At 40.4% G+C, this 26,047-nt stretch overlaps 1 protein-coding gene and 1 long non-coding RNA gene across 4 annotated transcripts in view; one reads left to right on the top strand and one right to left on the bottom strand.

Annotated features, from left to right (window-relative positions):
- Positions 1-26,047, top strand: part of SLC1A1 (solute carrier family 1 member 1) — a 128,548-nt gene that overhangs the window by 30,948 nt on the left and 71,553 nt on the right. The window contains exons 1-2 of one of the 3 annotated variants that reach the window (XM_077148283.1): positions 13,850-13,938; positions 21,048-21,280. The exons of 1 other annotated variant lie outside the window; for it this stretch is intronic. Coding sequence is in view for 1 of the 2 variants with exons in the window: in XM_077148281.1 (XP_077004396.1) it covers positions 13,848-13,938 (91 nt within the window). In the remaining variant the exon portion in view is untranslated. Of the gene's footprint in view, positions 1-13,395; positions 13,939-21,047; positions 21,281-26,047 lie in introns of those variants that run through there. One more of the 3 variants, XM_077148281.1, reaches the window with a different exon arrangement.
- Positions 11,066-13,260, bottom strand: LOC143673585 (uncharacterized). Its single transcript, XR_013170468.1, has 3 exons — positions 12,903-13,260; positions 12,417-12,701; positions 11,066-12,134 (listed from the first exon to the last, which is right to left on the bottom strand). It is a non-coding gene; the product is annotated as an uncharacterized LOC143673585 (long non-coding RNA).

The raw sequence follows: 26,047 nt of genomic DNA, 5'->3' as shown, positions 1-26,047 counted from the left end.
CCTAAAATTGTAGAATTGTAACCCACCCTAAACTCTGAAATCTGTCCTACAATTAATTGTTGTGCTGTGCTTTGAAATTTATTGCTTTTTTGTATATATGTTAATTTTCACAAAAAAGAAAAAAAGTCAATTGTAATGAAAAAAATATTTATTCTTTCTAGCCTCTATATTCTGAATCAGCTAGAATGAAAAATCTGAGAGGATGGTATGGTAGCCCATGGCAAACTCTGGGATCTGTCCTGTAACTACTTGTTGATGAGTGCTTTGAAAACTATTGCTTTTTTCTTTCTTTGCTTTGTATATATGTTATATTATACAATTTAAAAGTTAAAAAACTTTTCAAAGTACAGCTTAACAAGTAGTTGTACAGCAAATTTCAAAGTATAGTGTGGGTTAAAGTTTCCTTTTGGCTGTTCTGATACACTAGAAACTAAAAAGAAATATCTATATAATGATTCAGTAGTCATAATCATTTGTTAAATCCTAACCTCTCTGTTGTATCTCTTCCTCTCATTTGATCATTCTCTTACTCTTCAGGGATATTTGGGCAATGTTCATTTTAACTTGTTCATGTTGAAAAGGGGTGCCAAAATTATGGGGTAGGGGATGCAACTGGTTGATGTTCTGGGAGAGACTGGGGCCTCTAAGTTTCAGGGCTTATCTGGTATAGCAACAATCTGGAAGATTTAAGTCTCTGAAAAATAATCCTAATAAATAAAACTGTTATAGAGTCTTAGATAGAGCCCTGGATTTTCTTTAGGGTTTTCAGGAATATTGTTGGTTGGGGCTTGGCATATCGTGGCAATGTGTAATATCTGGCTGAAGCTTACATAAGAGTAACTTCCAGAATGACTCTCAACTCTATTTGAAATCTCCTAACCACTGAAACCTTATTTTGTTACATTTCTTTTCCTCCTTTCGGTCAAGAAGGCTTTCTCATTTCTATGATGCCAGGGCCAGGCTCATGCTTAGAAGTCATGTTCCATATTTTCCAGGAGATTTGTATTCTTGAAAGTCATGTCACATGGGGTGGGGGGGTAGGCAATGAGTTCATTTGCAGAGTTTGGCTTAGAGAGAGAGACCATATCTGAGCAACAAAAGAGGTTCTCTGTGGATGAGTCTTAAGTCTGTTTATAAGTAGTCTTAGCCTAGCATTACAGAAATAAGTTTCATAAAGTTCAGTCTCAAGATTGAGGACTCAGCTTATGAAATTGGGAATCACCAATGCTTGAGAGAATATCAGTTATTTCCCAGGTGGGGAAGTTTAATAGTTCCAATTTTTTCCTCCAGTCCCTCAAGTGACTTTGCAAATATTTTCTTACTATCTCCCCAAATACTCTGGAATATATCGTGGTATTACAATAAGATGTACAGAATCACCAGATCTCATTTCCTACTCTAGGCTTGATGTATTTAGGTTGTTTAAATAAACTGGCCACACAGCTCAAGTTAATATGCTACAGAAAATTTAAATTTTGGACAAAATAAACTTCTGTTCCTTTGGTCTCACACAAAAATTGAAGTTTGAAAACACAGACAACATCATCCTTTACCTTGTATTCTGATTTACCTTAGTAATGGGATGGCTTTTACAAAAGGGATTTATTAACTTATAATGTACAGTTCTTAGGCCATGAAAATGTCCCAATTAAGGCATCAACAGGATGATGCCTGGGCTCTGAAGAAAGGCCTTCAGCATCTGGGACACCTCTGTCAGCTGGGAAGACAAATGGCTGGCATCTGCTGGTCCTTCTCTCCTGGGTTTCACTGCTTTCAGCTTCTGATTCCAGGGGCTTTCTCTCTGAGCATCTGTAGGTCTTCTCTGAGCATTTCTGGGCATTTCTCATTGGAGGCTCTCTCTGAGTGTTTCTCTCTGAGCTCTCTCCAAACTTCTCTGCCTTTTGTCCTCTCATAAAGGACTCCAGTAAAGGATTAAGACTCATTTGAATTGGGTGGGTCACATCTCATTTGAAACAACCTAATCAAAAGGCCCCACTCACAATGTACCGGGCCCCACAGGAATGAATTAAAAGAAGATGCCTTTTCTAGGGTACATAATAACTTCAAACTAGCACACCCCCTTAACCTCACCTAATGCTAGAAAACTAGTTATTAAAGGGCAGGCTACTGAGCCAAGTCAATGCTATTCCTTGAAACATTTCCAAAACAAATCAAATGCCAATCATTAAGGAGCTTGTTAAATAAACTATGGGGACATATCCACACAATGAAGCATTTTGCAGCAGTTCAGTGGAATGAGGAAAAAGTCATAGTAATAACTACACAAAGGGGTGTAAAGCAGCAGTAAAAGAAACAAAAGGAACAAGGAAGATCTCTATATCATGATATTGAGTAAGCACCAGAATATACTGCTAAGTGTAAACAGCAAGGCACCAAACAGGATTTGTAAAATGCCACTTTTGTGTAAAAAAGAGAAGGAGAAAATTAGTATAAGTATTTCTTTATATTTTCTAAAAGAAGCAACAGAAAAATAAACCAAACATTAATAGTCATTATTACCTACAGTGGGAAGGAGGGAATAAAAGAGCAGAGATGGAGATTATAATGAGAATCCTCTGAACAGAATTTTTTTAGTTTTACAGTTTTGACTTTGAATTAAATAAATGTTTTATACAACTTTAAAATTATTAAAATATTGAAACCAATTTCTAAAATTAAAAAACAAATGCAGACACAAAGTCCTAACTGTATATCAAATTGATAGTGTAAACCACACAGAGAAAAGAATTATTTCAAGGGGCTTTTAAACACCATAATTTGACTGTATATCCCTACTGGGATATATCCTGGGGATAAAAGAACCACAAGGAAATTTTAAGCTGCATTCAGTGTTTTTATTACTAGAAACAGTGCTGTTACTGGTTCTTTTGGGAGGGAACAATTATATGTACATTTTAGGAGTAGGGAATAAATATTTGAATTAATGTCTTTGAGAATCAAGATTTTCAAAGCAAAGAGAGAAGAAAAACTAGAAAAAATCAAAGAAATTCTGTCAAACTCCTATAATCGTAAATCTGAATTGAAATATTAGCATGAAATCATGATTTATTTTTCTCTTACTATGAAATATTTATTTACAAGCTCTGTACACTGAAAAGCCCTAGTAGCAATAAGCTATCTATGAATAAGATTGCAGTTTCTATGTTAATTCTAAATTCTGAGATACTGAGCTATTTGTATATAACCTGGTGGCTCCCAGAAACTTCGGGTATTTATGTGACACCTGAGACTCAGCGTTAGAGCTCTGAAGCTATGAAAGTCAGCAGTACATGCAGGAACTGCTTAAAAAGTTGAAAAAGTGATCAGACTTCGAGTAGAGATATGAATGACGCTGATTTGGATAGGACTAAGGTTTATCAGAATACAGGGTAAAGGATGATATTGTCCATATTTTTAAACTTCAACTTCTATGTGAGATTAAAGGGAGAGATGTTTATTGGGTGCAAAATTTATATTTTGGGTAGTGCATTTCCTAATTTAACTTGTTTGGTCAGTTTGGTTGAACACCGTAAGTATGTGGAACCTTGAATAGGGCATGAGATCTTGTGGTTTGTCCAGGTTGGTGCAATGCCTCAATAAATCCCAGAGTAATCTGGCCAGTGAATAAAGAAGTATTTGCAAAGCACCTTTGAAGGAATGGAGAGAAAGGAGGAAATAGTCAACTTCCCTATTTGGAGAATTTCTGATATTCTCACAAGCAGTGGGGAGAACCAAATCAATAGACCAAGCCCTCAATCTTGGGTTTACCCCTATGAAACTTATTCCTGCAAAGGACAGGCTAAGCCTACTAAAAATTAGGCCTAAGAGTCACCCCCAGAGAACCTCTTTAGTGGCTCAGATGTGGCCTCTCTCTCTAAGCCAACTCAGCATGTGAACTCTTTCTTCCCCCCTATTTGGGACATGACTCCCAGGGGTGTAAATCTTCCTGGCAACATGGGACAGAAATCCTGGGATGAGCCAGGACCCAGCATCAAGGGATTGAGAAAGCCTTCTTGACCAAAAGGGGGAAAGAGAGAAATGAGACAAAATCAAGTTTCAGTGGCTGAGAGATTTCAAACAGAGTTGAGAGGTTATCCTGGGAGTTATTCTTATGCATTTATATAGATATCCCTTTTTAGAGTATGGTGTATTAGAGTGGGTGGAGGAAAGTACTTGAAACTGTTGAGTTGTGTTCCAGTAACCTTGATTCTTGAAAACGATTGTATAAAGATATAAGGTTTACAATGTGACTGTGTGATTGTGAAAACTATCTGTCTGATGCTCTTTTTATCCAAGGTATGGATAGATGAGTAAAAACTATGGATAAAAAATAAATAAATAAGGACAGGCCATGGTGGCTCAGTAGGCAGAATTCTTGCCTGCCATGCTGGAGACCCGGGTTCAATTCCCGGTGCCTGCCCATGCAAAAAGAAAACAAAAATAAATAAATAATAGGGAGGATAAAGGGTAAATTAAATTGGGTAGATGGAAATACTAGTGGTCAATGAGAGGGAGGGGTAAGATGTATGGTATGTATGAGTTTTTCTTTTTGCTTCTTTTTTCTGGAGTGATGCAAATGTTCTAGAAAATGATCATGGTGATTAATATACAACTATGTGATGATATTGTGAGCCACTGATTGTATGCCATGTATGGAATATATGTGTGTGAAGATTTCTCAGTTAAATGAAAAATTGCAGTTTCTAAATACTATTTCCCACTCAAAGAAAGATGGATTCTTCCGAGAAATGGCTGATTCCAGCGGGAGGATAAGAAATGTATGAGATGGTTCCAGAACATCTTGCTGAGTCAGAAAACAAGGATGCTATTGAAGACAAATGGTGCTGCCAAAAGGATACAGGAGCCAAACTGAAGAGACTTCCATCGGGCAAGGATGAGAGAATCTGAGCATGTCAAAGAATCATGATTGAATCATGTTTGAAACACTTCAAACAGAAATCCATGTGTTCACAATAATACTTAAAAAAAGGGGGAAATCTCATCAGTTACTGCTAGAAGTTGCTAGTGCACCAATTCATTATTGAGAAAACTGAAAGAATTAAGCATTTATCCAGCCTTTTATGTACAAACTTTAATTTCAGGGTAACCAAATAGTTGAAAAGGGAAAATTCCTTTTTATTGAAGAATTCTAGCAAATATACTCAGAAGGAATAGAATTAGAATGAATTAAATACAGCATTCCTAAACCACCATCACCAAGAGATGCTAACACTATATATGGAAGGTCACTGGTGAATTTATCACAGATGAATCAAACTGACAATATCAGAATCCACTATTTGCTTTTGGCCTTGCCAAATATTAAACCTCTAGCTCTACCAACCAGCTTATAGGAAATATTAGGAATAGAGAAACAACTTCATTGCCATCATGAAGAAGCAATCAGCCAAATCCAGAATGTGGGATATTTTATGGGACGAATAACCCAGCCTCTTGAACAAATAAATGAGGCAAGGGATCTGTTGTAGGATAAAAGAGAAAAAAAAATTAACCAAATGCAATGTGTGGATTTGTTTGGATCTTGGTCCCCAGGGCATTGTCTGCTCTGTTCCTGGTTGCAGCTTCTTGTAAGCCTTGTTGGTTAAAATCCGTGCCTATGAAGGTGTATTCTGTTCCCGCTCTGCTAGAGCCCGGGGACATTTACCAGCCGCCTCAGCCACACCTGGGCTCCTGCTAGGGACAAGTATGTGAGCACTGCATGAGGCCAGGTCACCCAGCTCTCCCTAGACTCCACAGAGCAACTCCTTGCCCTGCCATGGCCCACGTGCTGATTTGAAAGGAAGCATGCCCCGTAAGAAAAGCCATGTTTTGATATAAATCCCATTTCTTAAAGGTAGAATAATCCTTATTCAATACTGTATATTTGAAACTAATGAGATCATCTCCCTGGTTGATGTGATTTAGTCAAGAATGGTTGTTAAACTGGATTAGGGGATGACAGGTCTCCACCCATTTGAGTGGGTCTTGATTGGTTTACTGGAGTCCTATAAAAGAGGAAACATTTTGGAGAAAGAGATTCAGAGAGAGCAGAGAATGCTGCAGCACTATGAAGCAGAGTCCACAAGCCAGCAACCTTTGGAGATGAAGAAGGAAAATGCCTCCTGGGGAGCTTCATGAAACAGGAAGCCAGGAGAGAAAGTAGCAGATGATGCATTGCTTGCCATGTGCCCTTCCAACAGAGAGAGAAACTATGACTGTTTGCCATGTGCCCTTCCAGACGAGAGAGAAACCCTGAACTTCATTGGCCTTCTTGAACCAAGGTATCTTTCCCTGGATGCCTTTGATTGGACATTTCTTTAGACTTGTTTTAATTGGGACATTTTCTCGGCCTTAGAACTGTAAACCAGCAACTCATTAAATTTCCCCTTTTAAAAGCCGTTCTGTTTCTGGTATATTGCATTTCGGAAGCTAGCAAACTAGAACACTCGCCATGGCTCTCCGTGCAGCATCCCAGCCACCAGTTGCTGCCTGTGGTTGGGAAACGAAATCTCAGAGCCTCTCTGTTGACCACACAGCCCTTTTGTGGCTGTAGCTCCATTTGGTAAGACGTAGTCTGTCTGGACAGAGCTGCTAACCTCTCTTCTTAAGCAAAAGCCGAGAGAGAGAGAAAAAAGGACCAACCGCTCTTCTCCTCCCTCCCTTACTTCTCACTGCCATTTTCTTGACCAGAAGTTAGTGAATTCCCCTATGTCTCGTCCTCCTGCTACAACAGAGTGACGCACTATTATAGGGGGAAGAGGTGTTCTCCTACACCACAGGAGAATTCTGTGAGGTGGGTCCTCCAGGCTAGGTCCTTGATATGCTAATGGAGAAGTGAAGCAATATGGGACATTCTTCCTCAAGATAATAAATAGTCTTTCCTGCTGCATAATCCAACATATCATGGAGAAGAGGAATGGTAGCCTATTTTTTTGTCTTCAAAGTCCTTCTGTAACAAATCCTAACCTCCCAGGCATACGAACACCGTATCCTAGTAGGGCAAAGAGCATGTGCTTAGAAAGGCAAAAGGAAAAAAAAAATTAATAATTTTCGTATTACGCCCCTCAGTCTTTCACACACACATGCGCGCACACACACACTTAATTGGAATTATAGTATGCATGTTTAAAATTTTATTTTTTAAGTAAACAAATAACACATAACTACATCCTCATTATGAATAAAAGAACCCCCTACTGTTTTATAATTTACTTTTCCCATTTTAAAAGGTAGCATTTTTTTCTTATCATTTTCCCATATACTTCAAAATTCTGCTAAAATATGATTTTTAATCTCTGAGCAGTGTTCCATTGTCTAGTGTATTTGTACACAATCAATCATTAGCTGATCCACTTTACTAGAGATTTAAGTTGTTTCCAGTTGAACTGGGATGAACCCCTCTGTGCACATCTTTGGGTATTTATTTGGTATAAATTTCTAAAGGAGGTATGGTTTGACTAAAGAATACAAGCGCTTTTCATGGAAGATATTACAAATTGCCTAATTGTCCTCAGAAAAATCACAGCATTTTCTAATTTCACCAGCAGTATACAATATTATCCATTCCTTCATACCTTCTCTAAGTTTATAATTTAAAATATATAAGTATATAATAATAAAATATAATGTAAAATTTTAAATGTTATAATTGTAAATATTTGAATGTTAAAATATCTTTGTCAATAAATTGAGTAGATTGAAAAATTTATATTTTTGACTAGTGCATTTCCTAATATAACTTATGTAGACAGCTTAATTGAACACCATAAATACATGGAACCTTGAACAGGGCATGAGATTTTGTTGGTTTGTCCAGAGTGATGCCCCGATAAATCCCAGAGTGATTTGAACAGTGAATAAAAAAGTATTTGCAAAGTCCCCTTGGGGGAATGGTGAGAAAGGAAAATTTAACTTCCCCAAGTTGAATTCTTGACATTCTCACAAGCAGTGTGGACAACCAAAGCTATAGGCTGAGCCCCCAATCTTGGGATTTGTTCTTATGAAGCTTAACCCCACAAAGGATAGGTCAAGCCTACTTAAAATTAGGCCTAAGAGTCACCCCCAAGAAAACCTCTTTTGTTGCTCAGATGTGGCCTCTCTCTCCAGCCAACACAACAAGAAAACTCACTTAGCTCCCCTGTCTATGTGGGACATGACTCCCAGGGGTGTGGACCCTCCCGGCAGACAGAAATCCTAGAATGAGTTGAGACTCAGCATCAAAGGACTGAGAAAACCTTCTCGACCAAAAGAGGGAAGAAGGAAATGAGACAAAATGAAGTGTCAATGGCTGAGAGATTCCAAACAGAGTCTGAGAGGTTATCCTGGAGGTTACTCTTATGCATTAAATAGATATCACCTTGTTAGTCAAGATGTAATGGAGAGGCTGGAGGGAGCTGCCTGAAAATGTGGAGTTGTGTTCCAGCAGCCATGTTTCTTGAAGATGATTGTATAATGATACAGCTTTCACACTGTGACTGTGTGATTGTGAAAAGCTTGCGTCTGATGCTCCTTTTATCTACCTTATCAACAGACGAGTAAAATATATGGAGTAAAAATAAATAATAGAAGGAACAAATAAAATAAATTTAGATTGTAATGCTAGTGATCAGTGAATGGGACAGGTAAGGCGTATGGTATGTATGAATTTTTTTCTGTTTTCTTTTTCTGAATTGATGCAAATGTTCTAAGAAATGATCATGATGATAAATATGCAACTATGTGATGATATTGTGAATTACTGATTATATATGTAGAATGGAATGATCAAAAGTTAAGAATGTTTGCGTTTGTTTGTTGTTACATTTTTTTAATTTTAAAAATCAATAAAAAATAAATAAATAAATTGAGCAGATTGAAATACTAATGAACAATGAAAGGGAGTGGTAAGGGGTATAGAAGAAAACAGGGGGTACAAATGTTAAAATCTGTTGAATAGATGGAAATACTAGTGGTCAGTGAAAGAGAAGGGTGGGGGTATGGTATGTGTGAGTTTTTTCTTTTTTCTTTCTTTTTCTGGAGTGATGCAAATGTTCCCAAAAAATGATCATAGGTGATGAATATACTATGTTATGATATTGTGAGCCATTGATTATACACCACACATGGAATGTTAAGAATGTTCATGTTTGCATGTTGTTTTGGTTTGATAACACAAAATAAATAGAAAAATGTATCTTTGACAAGCTGATAGACAAATAGTTGTTTAAATTTGCATTTCCTTGAGTACTAGTGAAGTTGAACATTTTTTCATGTATTTCAAAAATGTATTAATCATTTAAATAAAGTTAACTTTAAACTACTTTAAATGGTAACTTCAGATGAGGAAACTGAGGTTTAGGGAGGTCGAATGACTTGCTCAGGGACACACAGCCTACATGAAACAGAGCTAGAATTTTTTTTTCATAGTCTAAAATGAAATGAAATTATTCTTCAGTCTGTCATAAATGAGCAATAAAATCCATGGACCAAAGTTCTTTTGAGCCAAGAGTTCAATGACATTTAATTTATAGATAAAATCTCAGGCCAAATCATCTTTACAAAATACTGCTTGGAGAATTATTGTGATGGCTTAATGAATTACAGTTCTTTTACTCTTTGATTTATAATTCCAAGATAAATTTAGATCCATCTCAAGATAAAAGATGAGGTTGCTAAAAAAGGAGATGGATATGCTGACAGCATCCTTTTTACCATCCACTGATCATGAAAGGTCAGCAGCCAGAGTTACTGTTGGAGACTCTATGGTTCCCAAAGGCCCTTCTCCCCATCACCGCAAAATGAGAACAAGGCAACCAACCGTATGTTTTATGACCTAGAACACAACCAGCAAACTATTTCTAGAGATGTTCAAAAGCTGGTGTTTTACTTTGTATTTCCAGATGCCTCTTTTTCATTTATATCCTAAATAATATATAAAGCTAGGCTGTCACTCTCCTTTCTTCAGTAACAGGAGAGTCTATGGGTCAACAATAAAAAATGTTTTAAAAAACAAAACAAATAATAAAGGAAAGTTAAGAGTAATTAAAATGTTCCAAAACAATAGAATAAGCACACTGGCAGAAGGTAATCTAATAAGAAGTGGCTAACGGTCTGTTTCAGTAGGAACATGGAAGTTGAGGGACCTGGAAAAAAGGGAGATGTTAACACCTTCCAGAGGAAAAATAATCCTAATAATTCTTTCCACTTGGCTTTAAGGTCTTATCCCAAGAAAGTGAATTTTTCTCTCAGGGTTTGTGTGGCAAGTTCCCCTTAGTAGAGCTGACAAGGGAAATGCCTCCTAATGCATGTGTCCAATTTAAGAGCATTTGCATCTACCACTATCACAGGCCAAGAATTTAAAAAGAATAGAAATTATGTGTGAAGGATCTCCACCAATCTCCTCACCCACCCCAATGATGCTTCATATACATGTCTCAGGCAGAGAAATCATATAGAATTAGGTGCAGGCAGCAGCAATGGAGTTCAAACACTGTCAACTAAAATGTTTTCAGTGTCCACTTGAACACAGCACTTTAGGGCCCCAAAGTATCTCCCAGATATGGAGAGATGGGTTCTTGAAACTTATATAACCCAAGAACAACTTTTCCATAATAATTCTGTTTTGTTCTCATATGAGAGGTTAAATGCATAAAATCTGGAGCCAAACTACTTAGGTTCAAAATCTTGATCCTTCTCTTACTAATGGAGGGAACTTAGGAAAGTTACTTAACCTCTTCAAGCCTCAGTTTTCTCAGCCACAAAATGAAGATGATAATGCTAACACATATTGTCTCCTTTGACTCCTCCAAAAGCCCCATTAAGATAACAATAGTGTCAAGTCATTGAGTTGCTATGAGGGCCAAATGAATAAAAGGGTGCATGCACATCGTAAGTACTTTATAAGCGTTTGCTTGTTAATTTTTTTTATTACCAACTAAAGGGAAACTGCCATGTAGCAATAGCATAAACACAAATTCACTTGGCCCACCAGCTTTGTACTTTTATAATTCTTGACCTTTGTTTTGTTTAATCTGGGAGATTGTCACTATTTCAAAATAAGTGTATACATCTAAATATCATTCATCTTTCTATATTGCATAAAGTTGCATAACTTAAAGGAGCATAAAACAAGTATGCACTATCTGGGCGTTAGTTGTGAAAGTGCAATAAATGACTTGTCTCTTGAACTTCTACAGGGTAATGAATATTGACCAACATGCAAGGATTCTTGTGGGTGTAAAAGAGGTTCAGGGTGTGTTCACAACAGGTGGGCAACAAAAGAGAATTAGAAGATGCCTGTCCGGGTTGACTACAAGGAAAACTAGTGACAATATTTGTTGTGTACCAGGAATTGTCCTAAGTCTTTTACACCCATTATTGTATTCAATTGTTACAATATCCCCAGGAAGTAAATATTCTTAACGCTCCCATTTTATAGATGAAGGGACTGAGACCCCCCAAAAATTAAGTCACGCAGCTGGTAAGCGGTGGTGCTATGATTTAAACCTAACTATCCTATGCAATCTCCACCGCCCCCCAAAACCCAAACTCATTGCTTTATTATGCCTCAAAAAGTTGTGATGTACACAAATTTTGTCTTAGGTTCTTCCACTTTTTTTTTTTCCATCTTTAAGGCCTATTTATTTCTTAAATACAACCCTATCTACAACTGTAACAGGCATGCTTATCGTAGACACTTTGGAAAAAAAGAAAGAAAGTAAAAAGATTCAAACATGATACTAACACCCAAACATGATCACTGTTAAAATTTTGCTATATTTCCTTCAAGTTTTTTTTTCTAAATATATGTTTGTGTGTCTCTTTTACATAGTTGCAATCAAATTGTATATACACTCAATCTTTCTTTTCTCCATCATTTTATAGCATGTGCTATCCCATGCTACTGAAAACTTAATAAACTTCCTTTATATTGGCAGCATAATGTATCATTGCAAGGCAGTTCCATAGGATATTTGTCATTGCCTCATGGGCTTTTCCAGCTTGTTTACTGTAGGATGAAAGAGATTGTCTTCTCATTCTTGATGTTTTCCCCTCTTCTGTTGTTTCTTCAGTTCTTTCTCAGGAACCCAGTGACTTTGAGATTCCTCAATTCTTTCTTCTCTCAAAGTTTACTTTCTGGAAAGGAGCTGATAAACCTATTCATATTAAAGTGTACAGAATTGATAAAGCATAATTTATAATCTCTTCAAGAATACCTGTTTCACTATAAGCCAAAGAAATGAAATTCTAACTGTGGAATTTTAGTAATCAGCAAATTCAGTCAGGGGGATTATTTCTCACCCATTCATAAAATAGATTCCACAATAGAAAGAAGGTGCAGGGCTCACTTAATTTTAGGGAAGGTGATCAGAGGACAGCATACAGGTGGTGGAGGTGGTGATGTGGTAAAGGTAAGGAAAGACGTTGTACAGGCATACCTTGCTTTCTGGGCTTGGCATTTTTCACAAATTGAACATGTACGGCAATCTTGCCAAGAGTAAGAGTTCATGAGTGCCATTTTTCCAACAGCATGTGCTCACTCCACTTCTCTGTGACATTCTAATTAAGGTATATACATTTTTAAAGACATAATGCTATTGCACACTCAAAAGAGTACAGTACAGTGTAAACATAACTTTAATATGCACAGAGAAATAAAAAAAGAATTCGTGTTGCTTTATTGTGGTGGTCTGGAATCCAACTGCAATCTCTCTGAGGTATGCCTGTATAAATGAGGGTAAAAATATTGGGTATAAGTTTGAAAAGAGAAAATTAATTTAGCAGAGTATATGTAGTCTGAGAGTAAATTCTTTAACGCCCTCGTGTTTGCCTCGGCCACGCATTCGGTATTCAGCATGCACCCCGCCACCTCCCCAGAATAGTTTAGTCAGGTTCTCAGAGCTAACTACTAGGCCCAATCTCACCGCGGGCCACTGGCCGCAGCAGACAAGTCAGCAAGGAGCACGGTGAAGTTCTCAAAGGGTCCATAAGATTTGTCCACATGCAGGGAAAACCTTCTTGCTCTCCACGACCACAGACTAATTTTCTTGGGGTTTCACCTCCTGGAACTTGAGAAGAGTTAATAATACTTAGGGGGAGGGGGCGGAGGCCCCTGGTGAAAGTTCACAAAGTCTTGACCTGTCCCCAGCACGCTTTCTTTCCTTATTTTTAGCGGGTTCAGGCTTTCGCTGCTGTGGCAAACCGGGTCTGCGTGAAAGAGCAAGAAGACTCAGTTTCCCCCAACTCGAAGCCACCACGTTCTTCAACAGCTAGCACTCAGAATGCTTGTGTGGGAAAGAGGGGAGGGCCGGACGCAATCCAAACCAAGGGACCAGTGGCTCCGCCCACTGGATTAGGGAGAGAAGAAGCACCCAGCATTGAATGAAAAAAAAAAAAAGCGAGTCTCCTGTGGCAGGCTGGGGCGGGGCGCAGGGTTCCAGGAGAGGCGGCCCCAGCTCCCACCGCAGCGCTGGGCGCTCTCCCACTCCTGTTCCACTTGGACAGCGGGTGCTCCATGCACGCACTCACCCATCTCCCTGAGTCCAGGCGCCCTTCCTAGCTCCCTTCTCTCTACTCCCTCCTCCCTCCTTCCTCCCGGAGCTCGGCGGCTGCTGTCGGAGGATCCCGGCGCGCCCGTCACACACACAGCAACCGGGGTTTAGCCGAGTAGCCCGCGCGGCGCGGGCTCTGCAGGCATCTGCGAGGCGCGCGATCTCAGGAGGCAGCGGCGGCAGCCAGCGCGCACGCACTCTCCGGAGCGCCCGGATCCTGCTTCGGGTGCCCGGGGTCCCCCAGCCTCCGCACGCACGGCGGAGCTCTGTGCACAATAGCTGCAGCCGCCGCGGCGGCTTGGAGGCCGGGCGCCCGCCATGGGGAAGGCGGCGAAGAAGGCAGGCAGCTGCCAGCGCTTCGTGAAGAATAACTGGTTACTGCTCTCCACGGTGGCCGCGGTGGTGCTAGGTGAGCGGCGCGTGCCGGACGGGCTGGTGCGAGGGGTGGCCGGGCGCTGGCACACATGGTGCCTGGGCCCCTTGGCGGCGCCCCCCGGATCTCTGACCTCATGCGGGGGCTTCTCCCCCGAGCGCGCTGATTTCTGCTTGCGAAGCACAAGGGTCCTCTTGGACTCCGGGTTGGGTGCTCCACGAGCTGCGAGTTCCTGCTTTACCCAAAATAATCTAGGGGGCTTGGGAGGTGGGGAAAGGAAGCAGGTAGCTTCAGTTCTCCCCTTCTGGAAGCAACCAGGTCTAATTTTTTAAAATCCTATCCTAACCCCCACCCCCCACCCCCCTTTTTTCCCCCTGAACCCTTTGCCCTTACGGAGATTGAGTGTGGTTTAGGATTCTCTGTCGGACTGGAAGAGGCACCTTGGCTTCAGGAATGGCCGAGCCCGGGGACAAGGAGGGTGGGAGATGTTGCAGTCATTCGCACTGGATAGTACCCGGAACGGCGTCTTCCCACGCGGAGAGCGCCGACTGCTCACACCCGGGCTCTGAAAACCTGCCATGTTCTTGCCTGAATTCGGGGGTGTGGAATTATTGCTCCCAGGAGGTCACAGGGACAGGGCAGTAAAACAAGGCAGAGATCACGCGGTAATTTGGCGAGAGGGCTCCCCTCCTTCTGAGCTTCCTTGCTCTCCCCATGGTTTTCCTATTAAAAATAAATTTTAGGTAGTCTTGGCTTGTTTTTTAAACACGGGTTTAAGTGATTCACTCCTGTCAGATCATTGGACTAGATTGATGTCTTAGCCATTGCTCAGATGTATGAATTAAGTAATATTTAGATCTTGAATTTTGATAAGGTTCTTTGTTTTGGAAATTGGGCTGGTGGAGGTATTTGGGGTTGGAGCCCTGTCTCCACACAGGTGGTGATACCCTGCAGGTGAGGCTGGTATATGTGTCTACTTGATTGGCAGTCCTTACCTTCCTTTTTGGAAACAGGAGCTGGATTAGGTGGAAAGGCAGGTAGGGGCCTGTCCCCCTCCCAGTTTCAGCCTTCTTCTCCAACTGCTATTTCTGAATCTCAGAATATTTGATATTGCTTGCTCCCCTTTCTGTAACTCCAACCCCCCGTCTCACCCCCTACTAAAAAAAAAGCCTTCAGAAACTAATGAGATCCTCAGGGTCAGATTTGCTCCTCAAGAACCTTGTCCAAAGGAAAGTCAGGCTTTCAGTAAATAAATAAAACCCCAGAATTGTTTTAGCAGAGGCCATTTGTAGAAGGAAGGGAGAGAAGTAGAGGAGACAAGTCTTGACTGCTTAAATCTCTTGTGGCCAGGAAGTGCAAAGTGGCATTGGGCATTTTTAGGGAGGGTTTATCTTAAACCACAACGTTTAAATAATGGACCCCACAATGAGTGTTTTAACTTCCCTTCAGCCAAATAGAAGAAATGGCCTTGTTTATTTTCTCAGGGTTAAGAGTCCAGAATGAATTATTCAATCTCTTTTACCTTGGTAGGATAACTTTAGGCTTGTATCTGCCTCCTCAATCCCTGAAATGGAATAATTCTGCTTTCTCCCCCCACCCACCCCCAGGGTTTTCCAGAGATACCCACTTATTTACCAAGAGTTGCATATCAGTATTTAGCGGGAGTGATTCATTAGAAGCTGCTTTGGAAAGGATTTTGAGCACTTGTTTTCTGGCCTTTGGAATCATCTACACAAATGCATCTTCAGGATCCAGAGGGGTTGCATGTCCCAGGCGTATTTTGCAGACATGGCCCTTGGTATCAGATGGACTCTTTGCTCCAGTTTTAATGCACGTGAATCCCCAGGAGCTTGGGTATTTTTCCCATGTTTGAACAATTACCCTTGTCTCCAAAAGGAAGACCACCATTTAAAAGCCATAAATGTGTGGGGCCAGGGTGTAAGTACGCAGCTGAAGTCTCCTGGCCCATTTGTACTTCCAGACAGCTAGCGTGTGGTCAGTCCCCACGTGTTCCCGCTCAAGCCAAGACCACCTTTACTGTGTCATCAACAGGGCACTTTGCGGGTCCTTCTCTTTTCCTCTTCCCTCAAAGCGCTGGATCTGGGTTGAAATCACCTCCATTTGTGTCGTCTGCAATGGCTCATATGTTTAACTAGAAGTGAAATTCCTACAGACTTCTGTCAGTGACACTGAATGCTTCCATAAATCCATACTAGATGGTGATAGTAAGAATTTATTTTTATAGCTGCCTCAATCCAGAAAAATCACCAGAGCTTTCACTCCTGGACCTTTCATCATGAGGGTCTCAAAAAAGAAGCAGCAGTTTAATTTTATTAATTACCCTGACAAAATGTCATCTGATTATAGCCGTTGTAATCTTTAGCCTTCACTATGATTCAACAGCCCTGACACTTTAAAATATTTTGGTTATTGAAATGTGGAACACAGAATCTTAAAGCCTCTGATTTTTCAAGGCATAGTTTGGAAGGAGAAATGCAATTAATTAAAAGTCATCTTTATTAGGTGTAAATGTTATTTTTTTGCATGCACAAGGAGATGCTAGGAGCCAAACGTTTCTTAAATTCTTATTCACAAGATGAAGGAATTGGATAATTAGGTGGCAGTCTTTTTAATTTCTGGAAATCCCATAAGATTCTGGAAATGATAACTTGGACCTTTACTAAGATACCATTAGAAACAGTTTACATTGTTTTTATTACAATTCTTATAGGTGTTTTTCCTGCTTCTGTAGCAAGCATGAACATAGAGCCTGGAGTCAAGGGTACTGGATTTGAATTTTGGCTCCATTGGGGTCCACCATTTAGACAATTCTTTGGGATCCTCAGTTTTCTCCTCTGGAAAACATGGATATTAGTCATTGACTCATGTGTTATTATAGTTAATTAAGATAACATGGAATGGAATGGAATGTGAAAATACCCAAGTATGTGCCTGATATATAATAGGCATTCAATAAATGCTATTTAAGGTAAATCTGAACAGTTTGGTTCTGAGAAAATTAATATTTTATTATTAAATAAGGGCCGTCATGCTGGGTTTCCTTCTCAGTTCTGCTTAGCATCCGACCTGTAATTTAAAGTCCAGAGTGATTCAAGTGTTTTGGTGACACACTCCATCTAGGCAAATACCAGCCTCTGAAGCATTATTCATGTTTTAAAAGAAGGAAATGAAAAGAATTAATCATCTGTGCAGTGCAGTCTGAGTCTCAACTCATGTCACAGGCAGAAATTCTGAGGGAAGAGAATTTTTGTTGTCTAAGTGAGAATTCTGTCCAAGCAGAATTACTGAGTGTGAGAATTCTGTCTCAGATCTCTCAGATAGTTCAACAGTGACCCAATAATTATCATATAGTGTAGAAGGGTGACAGAGCTCTCATGGGAACCTCAGCCCCGCTCACAGCCTAAAGCTTCTTGTTTCTCTCCAGACAGGTTACGCTTTGTTACGGTCTTTTGAAGAGTCTGTGATTTCAAGGTTAGGGATTTTCGAGAAAGGGAATAGAGTGTTGTTATTTACGCGGCATTGCTGGCAAGCTTATTCGTTCTAAATCATTTTCTTTGGAATGTTAAGAAGCCATCATTTATAGATTGAGATTTCTTTGTCTAAACTCTAGAACGATTCCTTCACGTTCTTCGTGTGTCCTCCCCCAGCCTTGTGTCTCCTGTCCTCGAGCTCTGAAGTGCATATAGCACCTTGCTGGGTAGTGCATACCTGGCAGTGCTAATTTGATGTCGAGGATGTCCTGGTTCTGTCTCTTTTTTTAACATGTGTCCGTGAAGCCCCTAGTATGGGCCAATACCTGTCATGCTGGTCCCAGAACAGTATTTCACCCACACAGAGCGCTGAGCACTGCAGTGTCCGTGGGTATTTCATCCTTTGGGAAGCTCATTCACTCCAGCACGCCCCAGATAGCTCAGCCCGGCTACATACCTAAAATAACCAACATTTAAATCATTTATTCATTCAGCAAATATGTCCTGGGCCCCTACTATGTGCCAGAGACTGTTCTAGGGCACACAGTAGTGAATGACAAAAATCCCTGAGTGTAAATCCCTAAACAGAATAAAAAGGTAAAATAAAATATAGATTATGTTATATGGTAATCAGTGCTTTGGAGTAACAGAAAGCAGAAGAGAGGGCTAGGGAGGGAAGAGGGGGTGCAATTTTAAATAAGGTAGCAGGGTGGGCTATACTGAGAAGGTGACAGTCGAGCCAAGACTGGAAAGAGCTAAAGGGACAAGCCACAGAGAAACCAGGGGGAAAAGTGTTGCAGGCAGAGGGACCATCAAAGGGAAAAGCCCAGAGGTGGGAGCGTCCTGGCTTGTTTGAGAAACAGCTAGGAGTGGAGGGAGGGAGGGGCGAGGAGGAGGAGGTGAGCAAGAGATTAGCAGGGGGCAGAGCAGTAGGGTCTTGTAAACCCTTGTAAGGACTTTGTCTTGTACTGAGAGATGGGAACGCATCATAAGGCTTTGAGCAGAGCAGTGACATGATGTAGTTTTATTTTACGTGGCTCTCCCTGGCTGCTATTTTGACCACAGATTGAAGGGGCAAGGGTGAAGCAAAGAGAGACATTTAGGAGGTTAATCCAGTTAACCTACTATATATTTACTTACAGAATTGAGTCTGTACTCAAACTTCTAAGATATGTCATATCACACTAGTCTTAAAACCATCCATGGCTCCCCAAGTTTCTCAGGGTGGCAGAGGGCGTCTCTTCAGCATGACATCCAGTACCTTTCATGACCTGCATCGAGCTTGCCTGCCCCATCCTTCGAGAATCAGCTCAACCATCCTTTTTTTCTTGGAACTCTCTGGATCCTGCATCTCCCAAGCAGCTTCTCCTTCCCGTTTCACATGTAATAATAGCTAAGACATATAAATCACTTATGATATGCCAGGTACTCTTCTAAATGCGCTCTATATATTGACCGACTTGATTTTACAACTGGAAACAAAGGCGCAGAGCGTTAGGAAATGTGCCTTTGTCACCAAGTCACTAGTCAAGGGTAGAACTGGGATTCAAACCCTCGAAGTCTGGCTCCAGAGTCCCTGCTCTTAACCACTATGCTCTCCCACTGTTCCGTTGTACCATTATTTTCTTGGTACTTATTACATTATGTTCTAGTTTTTTGTTAGAATTTATTCTAATTTAGCTAGAATTATTCTAATTTAGTTAGAATATATTCTGATTTTCCTGCTTCCTCCGTGAAGGGATGAAGTTTTTGTGTTACTCCTCTCTGGATTGACAGCACCTGTCCCAATGCCTGGCAAGTTCAATATGTTTGTTGAATGTTTGAGCCAATTATGAGCCAGAAATTTAGTAAGAACCCACCCCATTTTGTTGAGTGAATAAGTGGGCCCAAAACTTAGCTCGAGCTTTATTTCCTTCATAAATTTTTCTCTTGCTACTTCAGCCCCCTCTGATCAGCATCAGCAACACAGATTAACACTTAGTCAACATATATGTCAAGCAAGTTAATCTTTCTCAAAACTAGATCATACATCTGTTGAGGGTAAAAGCACCCCTATTATACCTAGCAGGCACTGGAAAATTACACCTAATGGGCACTGGAAATGAGACCTTGAAGTAATAAAACTGACTCTTAAAAGCTATGTAAAAAGATGTATCTAATACATCAACTCTCTGGGCCTTTGTTTACTTACCAAAAAAAAAAGAGTGTTTGTATAACCTGGAAGAGTAAGGATAATTCCATTCATGTGCTAGTACCATTTATAAGCAGTTAACTGTCTGGAGTGTTATGTTGAGAAAGTAGAAGACAGAAGCTCTGAAATTGATTACTAATGTCTGTATTAGGATTAGGCTCAGAAGGTAGTGGCATATGTGCTGACTGCTTATTGACCCAGAGCTAGAAAATCTCAGGTTCTTCTAACTTTAAGATCCTTTAGGGTCTGTAACTGTATCGTCATGCCTTAGATCATTGCTAGGAACTAGGGTCTGTAACTGTATCATCATGCCTTAGATCATTGCTAGGAGCTAGAGGAACTCTTTCATGTGGAACCAAGGGAGAATTGAAAGTCATTACATGAGGATGAAATGACCTTGAAGTTGAGTCAAGTGTTATGTGTTTGAACTGCTGATCTGTGACTTGGGGATAATGTAAATTATAGATGGAGCTATTTCAGATTAATGTTCTATGTCAATATTAATATTCCATTATAGCAGTAATATGAGCCCTAATAAACAAAATAATTATCACTACTAATTGGTTTCCGTGATGTTCTCTAGGAATTTGGTAGTTGATAGTGTGTTGGGTTTGCATAAGTCACTTTTGGTTTAAGTGTGTGTGTATGTGTATTGCATGCATCTGCTTTGAGGTACCTTCCTTAAGTATTAAGTATCTTAGAGGAGGAGTCCTTTGGATAGCGTGGCCCAAGTTCTACATATTGAAGAATTAGGAGTAAAAATTTGGGCTTTGAATGCTGATACCTGGTGCTTTCATTTTTTTGAACCAAATCAGAAACCACTAAATTGGGAGAATTACTGAAAAGGTTGTGGTTTTTGATTATCCTTTGTAAGATATATACCTCAAGTCTATCAAAGCAAAACCCAAAACAAAATTATAATCCAGACAAAAAGATTATAAAATGAATCAAAAAATGATTTAATTGTTAGATTCTGCACATCAAAGTTGGTATATACATGGTTAATGCCATCCGTTAGGTGGACTTTGGATATAAATGCTACCATACATAGACAGAATGAAAGGGCGGACAGTCTGTCTCTGGTTTTAGTATTCAGAAAAGAGGAGGTGGTTGACAAATATCAAATAGTACATCAGAGGGTGCTTGATCTAAGAAACAGTATTTTATTTAGCAAAATAAGACTACAGAATCAAAGTTACCCACCTGGACAAAAATTTGAGCAGCAGGCCTGAGAAATAAAGGGCGCATCAAATGAAGACATGCTCTGTAGGCAATTATTGTGTGCTAATTCGGAATCTGATGGAGGTCATATAGTGTCTCAGATGGGCGAAAACCCTGGGTTTTCAGACAAGGTGTAAATAAGCAGAGTTTGGAATTAGCTGAGCGCATGGTGGTGCACTTGTGTTTGTAAGGAGCGCTTTCCACATTAATTACTTATGGGAAATTGTGATTACCTTTAACAGCAGCTGAAACTGAAAATAACTGTCCTCGTGAATCAGCAGCCCAAGGGCCTGGTACCAGGGAAGCCATGTCCACCTGAGGATCTGTGAATGCCCTGCCACGCTGGAGACCTAGGGTCGGATGCCCAGTGGGGGACTCGGGCTCTCTCGAAGAAAAGAAACTAATTTTAATGTCATCACGTGTCCCATTTAAACACCCTGGAGCAGAGTCGGTTAAAATAGCAAGTGTTTTAAAGGTCCTTTCCTATTTTGAACGTTAATGTATGTCTTCTAATAGAGGGTAGTATTGGAGACGGTTAATATTAAGCCACTAACTCGCTTCAGAGCTATAGTTTAGCTTGGCAGATAGATTTCAAAGGGGCTAATTTGCTCTACTTGTTGAAGAAACAGCCCCGAACTGCCACAAAGAGTGCTCTGTGATAATTAGTACACTCACAGTAACACCTCTGTTAATGGAAAGGAAGTGTTTCAGTGACTCAGTCCTTGCCAGAAATGTTACTACCCTGCTTTAAAAAATATCTGCAGACTGCCTGTTCTAGTACCAGAGGTAGACTATTTCCTTCCCATCAAATGCTCCTGCACATTCTCACGAGGGACTGGCCTTGTCCCAGTGGCACAGACGTGGGTAGCTCCTCTCCCGGGGCCACACCTCGGCTGTGTGAGCTCCTGGGACTTTGGCCTCCCCACTGGGGAGGGCCAGGCATGGTGCCCCGGACTCAGAACTGGCCCCTCCCACCATCCCACCTCGCTCAGGCTGATGGTCTTTGGTCTCCAAGTCTCTAACTGTGCTCAGGGGACAGTTGTCACAGCAGCTCTTCGTGTTCATAGGCAGGGTCTCGATATGGCATCATTTTCTGCTTAGCCTGCATGTGGAAGCAAACTGGTGGTCTTGGGGATCGAAACTTCAATTCAGAAATGAACTCAGTGTATGTCTACACTCAGTGTTTATTCTTTTAGCTGCTCTGAGACAACTATTGAGGTTCAGCACCCCCAGATGATTAAAACTGTAACGTTTACTTCTGGATTAATGGGGAAATTCCTACAGGAAAGAATTTAGTTGCGATTGTATGATTAACTTATTTCCCTATCACTGTTCTGTTGCTAAAGAGTTATCTGGTTACTTATAATTCAGTTAAGTATTAAGTCAACAAAGCAATGTGTCATTCCCAGGAATGGATAACTACAGAAATCCTCTCTCTGTTCTTGGAAAGTAAAATGTTTTTGCTAAATTTCTGTGGGTATCCCATATACTTAAATGTTTTCTGAACCACTTTCCACTTTACATGTTTCATATAGGATTCCTCAAACTATGAGTCAGTAAAACTTTTTCTGCTTCAAAAAGTTATTTCTAAACAAGACAGAAAAATAAAATTAAAAACAATAATAGACAAAAGTTATTTTTCTGTGGCTAATCAAGCATAATAGATAATATTTATCGATGGCATACAATGAAGTTTATGCACATTTTTTTGCCATTTGACCTTCAGCACTTAAGTTAGGGAATTTACAGATGATGGAACTAAAAGAAGGTATAGTAACTTGGCTGAGGTTGCAGTCAGAACTGGGATTTGCACCTAAGACTGACTCCAAAACTTAGATTATTAGTAAAGAAGCAAGATTGCATCTCTGCTAACAAACTTCAGTATACCTAATTGATAATGTAAAACGTTCTTGCCAATGTCACTGTTACAGAGTGGCCAAGTAAAAGCTTATTATACTCCCTCTTGCTCCATCCCTTCTCTGTCTCTTGGCTCTTCTTATCTTGTCCCTTAATTTGGGACACTACAGTGTTTCGTCCTTTCCCCTGTTCTTCTCTTACATCTTCTATTTGGTATTTTATCCGAGTCAAACTTGTCTCGTAGTTGCTTACCCTGGGTCTGTTGTACTTCGCTGAGCTAATGCTTTTGCACATGTGTTCACCCACTTTATCCTGCCTATTCTTGAAGATGGATTTAATTTCCACCTTTATCACGCAGCCTTCTCTGACTACCCAGTCTGAAATAATCTCTCCCTTTCTGTATAGCACTTCATTTATATTCCCAAGTATACAGCATTTGTGCCACCACTCCCAATTCTGCGCTGTGGCAGCCGTCACTGATTGATGGTGGTCCTCTGTCCCATTCGGCTCCATCATGGCCTCAGAATACTCAAAACGATGCTCTAGGCAACCCCTCTTAATCAAATGGAGCTGGCATATAAACTGAGGAGAATGGCCCATTCCTGGGAAAATCTATTCATTTAGCCATCAGTTAGGAATTTAATTTAAATTGAGCTGGTACCCTGGCAGGAGATGCAGCGTAGAAGCTTGTGCTTCATCTTCACGATCTGTCAGAGGCGCAGGTACGTGAACCTGAGACTGCTGTGGCTGATGCCACAAGAAGGCAACAGAATGCCCTGGACCTTCACAGGAGGAGGTGGAACTGGGAGAGGGTTCTCAGAGGAGTTCATAGGACGGTCCTAGACAAGGGTGGTAAAATCTGAGCTTGAAGTTGGTGAGAGAAAGTCCAGGTAAAGAGACTGATATGAGTACAGAGGTTCTTAACCTATTTTAAGTCCAGTTTTAATATTGTATGAAACTACTAAATATGTGTAGTGCTTTATTTTCACATTTTTCTTTCTCATCTTTGTTTCCTGAGGCTAAGACTGCTGTCTTAGATGGGTCTGGCACACTCTTAGCATCTAGCATTGTACCCACTTAATAGGAGATACCCAAAAATAGTTTTGTGATTGATTACAAAATATTCTTCATTGGCAAAGAAAAGCAAATCTTTTAATATCATTTCATTGATCCTAGTTATGCACTCATTTGTATGGGTTTTTGAGTGAAGATCTTGAGAAGCTAAACTCTTACCCAACCCTGAGTCGTCCCATACATACTTTGCTCCTAGTTTGGGGGCTGCAGGACCAGGCAGGTCTGGCCATTGAAGCCATTTTAGTGTGAGCTCAGCAGGGTCCTGAAGCTCCCAGACTGGAGAACGTTTCTCTGCCCCGAGGAAAATAGGACTTCCTAAGGGAGCCAGCACCAGAACCAGCCTGCCCTCCAGGGGATGCTTTGGGTGGATTAGAGAAAATGGAAGCTTATAGCTGGTTTCCCTGAGATGGCCTATAGGTTGGAGCTGAATCAATCTTGGTCGATAAAGCCTTTTTGGATGTGGTATTTAGCAACTTCCATTTATTTTAGTGAATTTATTTCTAGTTTTCTTCTCCAAGCATTCTTTTATACCCTTGTCCAAATTCTACCCATTTCTCTCCTTATTTGGGGATTATTTCTATGAGAATTAGTTGGCCTGCCCAGACTAACTGCTCTAGTAAATCTTGGGCAACTGCTTGGATAAACACTGCTAGTCTCAGCCGTTAAAAGTGTGAAGATAGGTTTTTACTTTACTATTAGCTAAAGTCAATTGTCAGGTGGGCCACAGTTCTCGCCCGCCATGCCCAGGACCTGGGTTCGATTCCTGGTGCCTGCCCATGCAAAAAATAAATAGGTAAAATCAGTTTTCAACTCAAAAATGTAATGGGCTTCCTCCTCATCGATTCCTGTCTTATACCTGGAGAATTTCCTGGGGTTTTACCAGGCAGAGGAGATTCTAATTTGCACAGAGGAATCGAGATTGAGATCTAGATCTGTACCACCAGTTCAGAAGGCGCAGACCCTGTGAAACATGCCTGTGCTCCCTTAGGTAAATTTGACACTTTCACTGACCATTGATATTTTCCAGCTGAAATGAAATCCCCTACTTGTTTATTTTGAAAAAAATTTGAGGGAGTTAGGTGCAGCTCATGGTCTGGGAATCGAACCCAGGTCTTGGGCGTGGAAGGAGAGCATTATAACACTGAACCACCGGCCCACCTACTATTGTTTAAATGGAAATGATTAAGGTATGGTTATGTATTTAACCTCAAGTCGGTAGCCAAAGACTGGGCTTATTGCATCTAAGACATAAAACCCTGAAATTACCTGAAGTGGTGATGCTCTGTCACTGAGCTCTTACACATGTTTTGAATCCTGCTCAGTGTTTGCACCAGGGAAGGGGGTACTGGGTCACAGTGGGAGGAGCTACCAGCTGTGACTTTTAAAAAAGTATTTTTTATTAGAAAAGTTGTAGGTTTACAGAACAATCAGGCATAAATTACCAGAATTCCACGTATCACTCTACCACCAACTCTTGCCTTGGTGTGGACAACTTGTTGTAGTTGACGATAACACTTTTTTTTTGTACTTCTTTTTTGTTTTTTTTTGGCATGGGCAGGCTCCATGCACTTCTATTTTTTAACAGTAGTTACATTTGTTACGATTGGTGAGGGAGTATTAAAGTAGTACTATAACTATAGTCCATAGTTTACATAGGGATATTTTTCCCCATATTCCCGACCTATTATTATTATTTCTTCATGTGTGTTTTTATTTTATTACTCATCTACTCAAACGCTGGATTAAGGGAGTGGCTGGCACAAGATTTTTACAATCACAGTCATACAATAAAAGCTATATAGTTATACAATCATTATCAAAGATCAAGGCTACTAGATTACAGTTCAACAATTTCAGGTATTTCCTTCTGGCTATTCCAATACACTAGAAACTAAAAAGAAACATCCATATAACGAAGCAGTAGTCATAATCATTTGCTAAATCCTAATTTCTCAGTTATGCCTCCTCCCTCTCATTTGGCCATTCTCTCAATCTTAGAGATATCTGGGTAATAACCAATTTAACTTCTTCATGCTAGAAAGGGTTGTTGACCTTATGGGATAGAGGAGGGCACTTGGTTAATGATCTTGGAGTGACTGGTACCTCTGGGCTTCAGGGTTTATCTGTCATAGGAATAATCTGGATGTTTTAAGTTTCTGAAAAGATAAGCTTACTAAGTAAAACTTTATTTATAGAGTCTTAGATACAGCCCACTTTCGGGTTTCAAGAGGACTGTTGGTTGGAGCTTGGCATACGTGGCAATTTGCAATATCTGGCTGAAGCAGCTGTGACTTTTTGCTTAGATTCGCTC

This window comes from Tamandua tetradactyla, chromosome 2, assembly GCF_023851605.1.
Source record: "Tamandua tetradactyla isolate mTamTet1 chromosome 2, mTamTet1.pri, whole genome shotgun sequence".
In the NCBI taxonomy this organism is placed as follows: Eukaryota; Metazoa; Chordata; class Mammalia; order Pilosa; family Myrmecophagidae; genus Tamandua; species Tamandua tetradactyla.
Note: the sequence above shows the minus strand (reverse complement) of the source record. Positions and strands in the feature narration are given on the sequence as shown.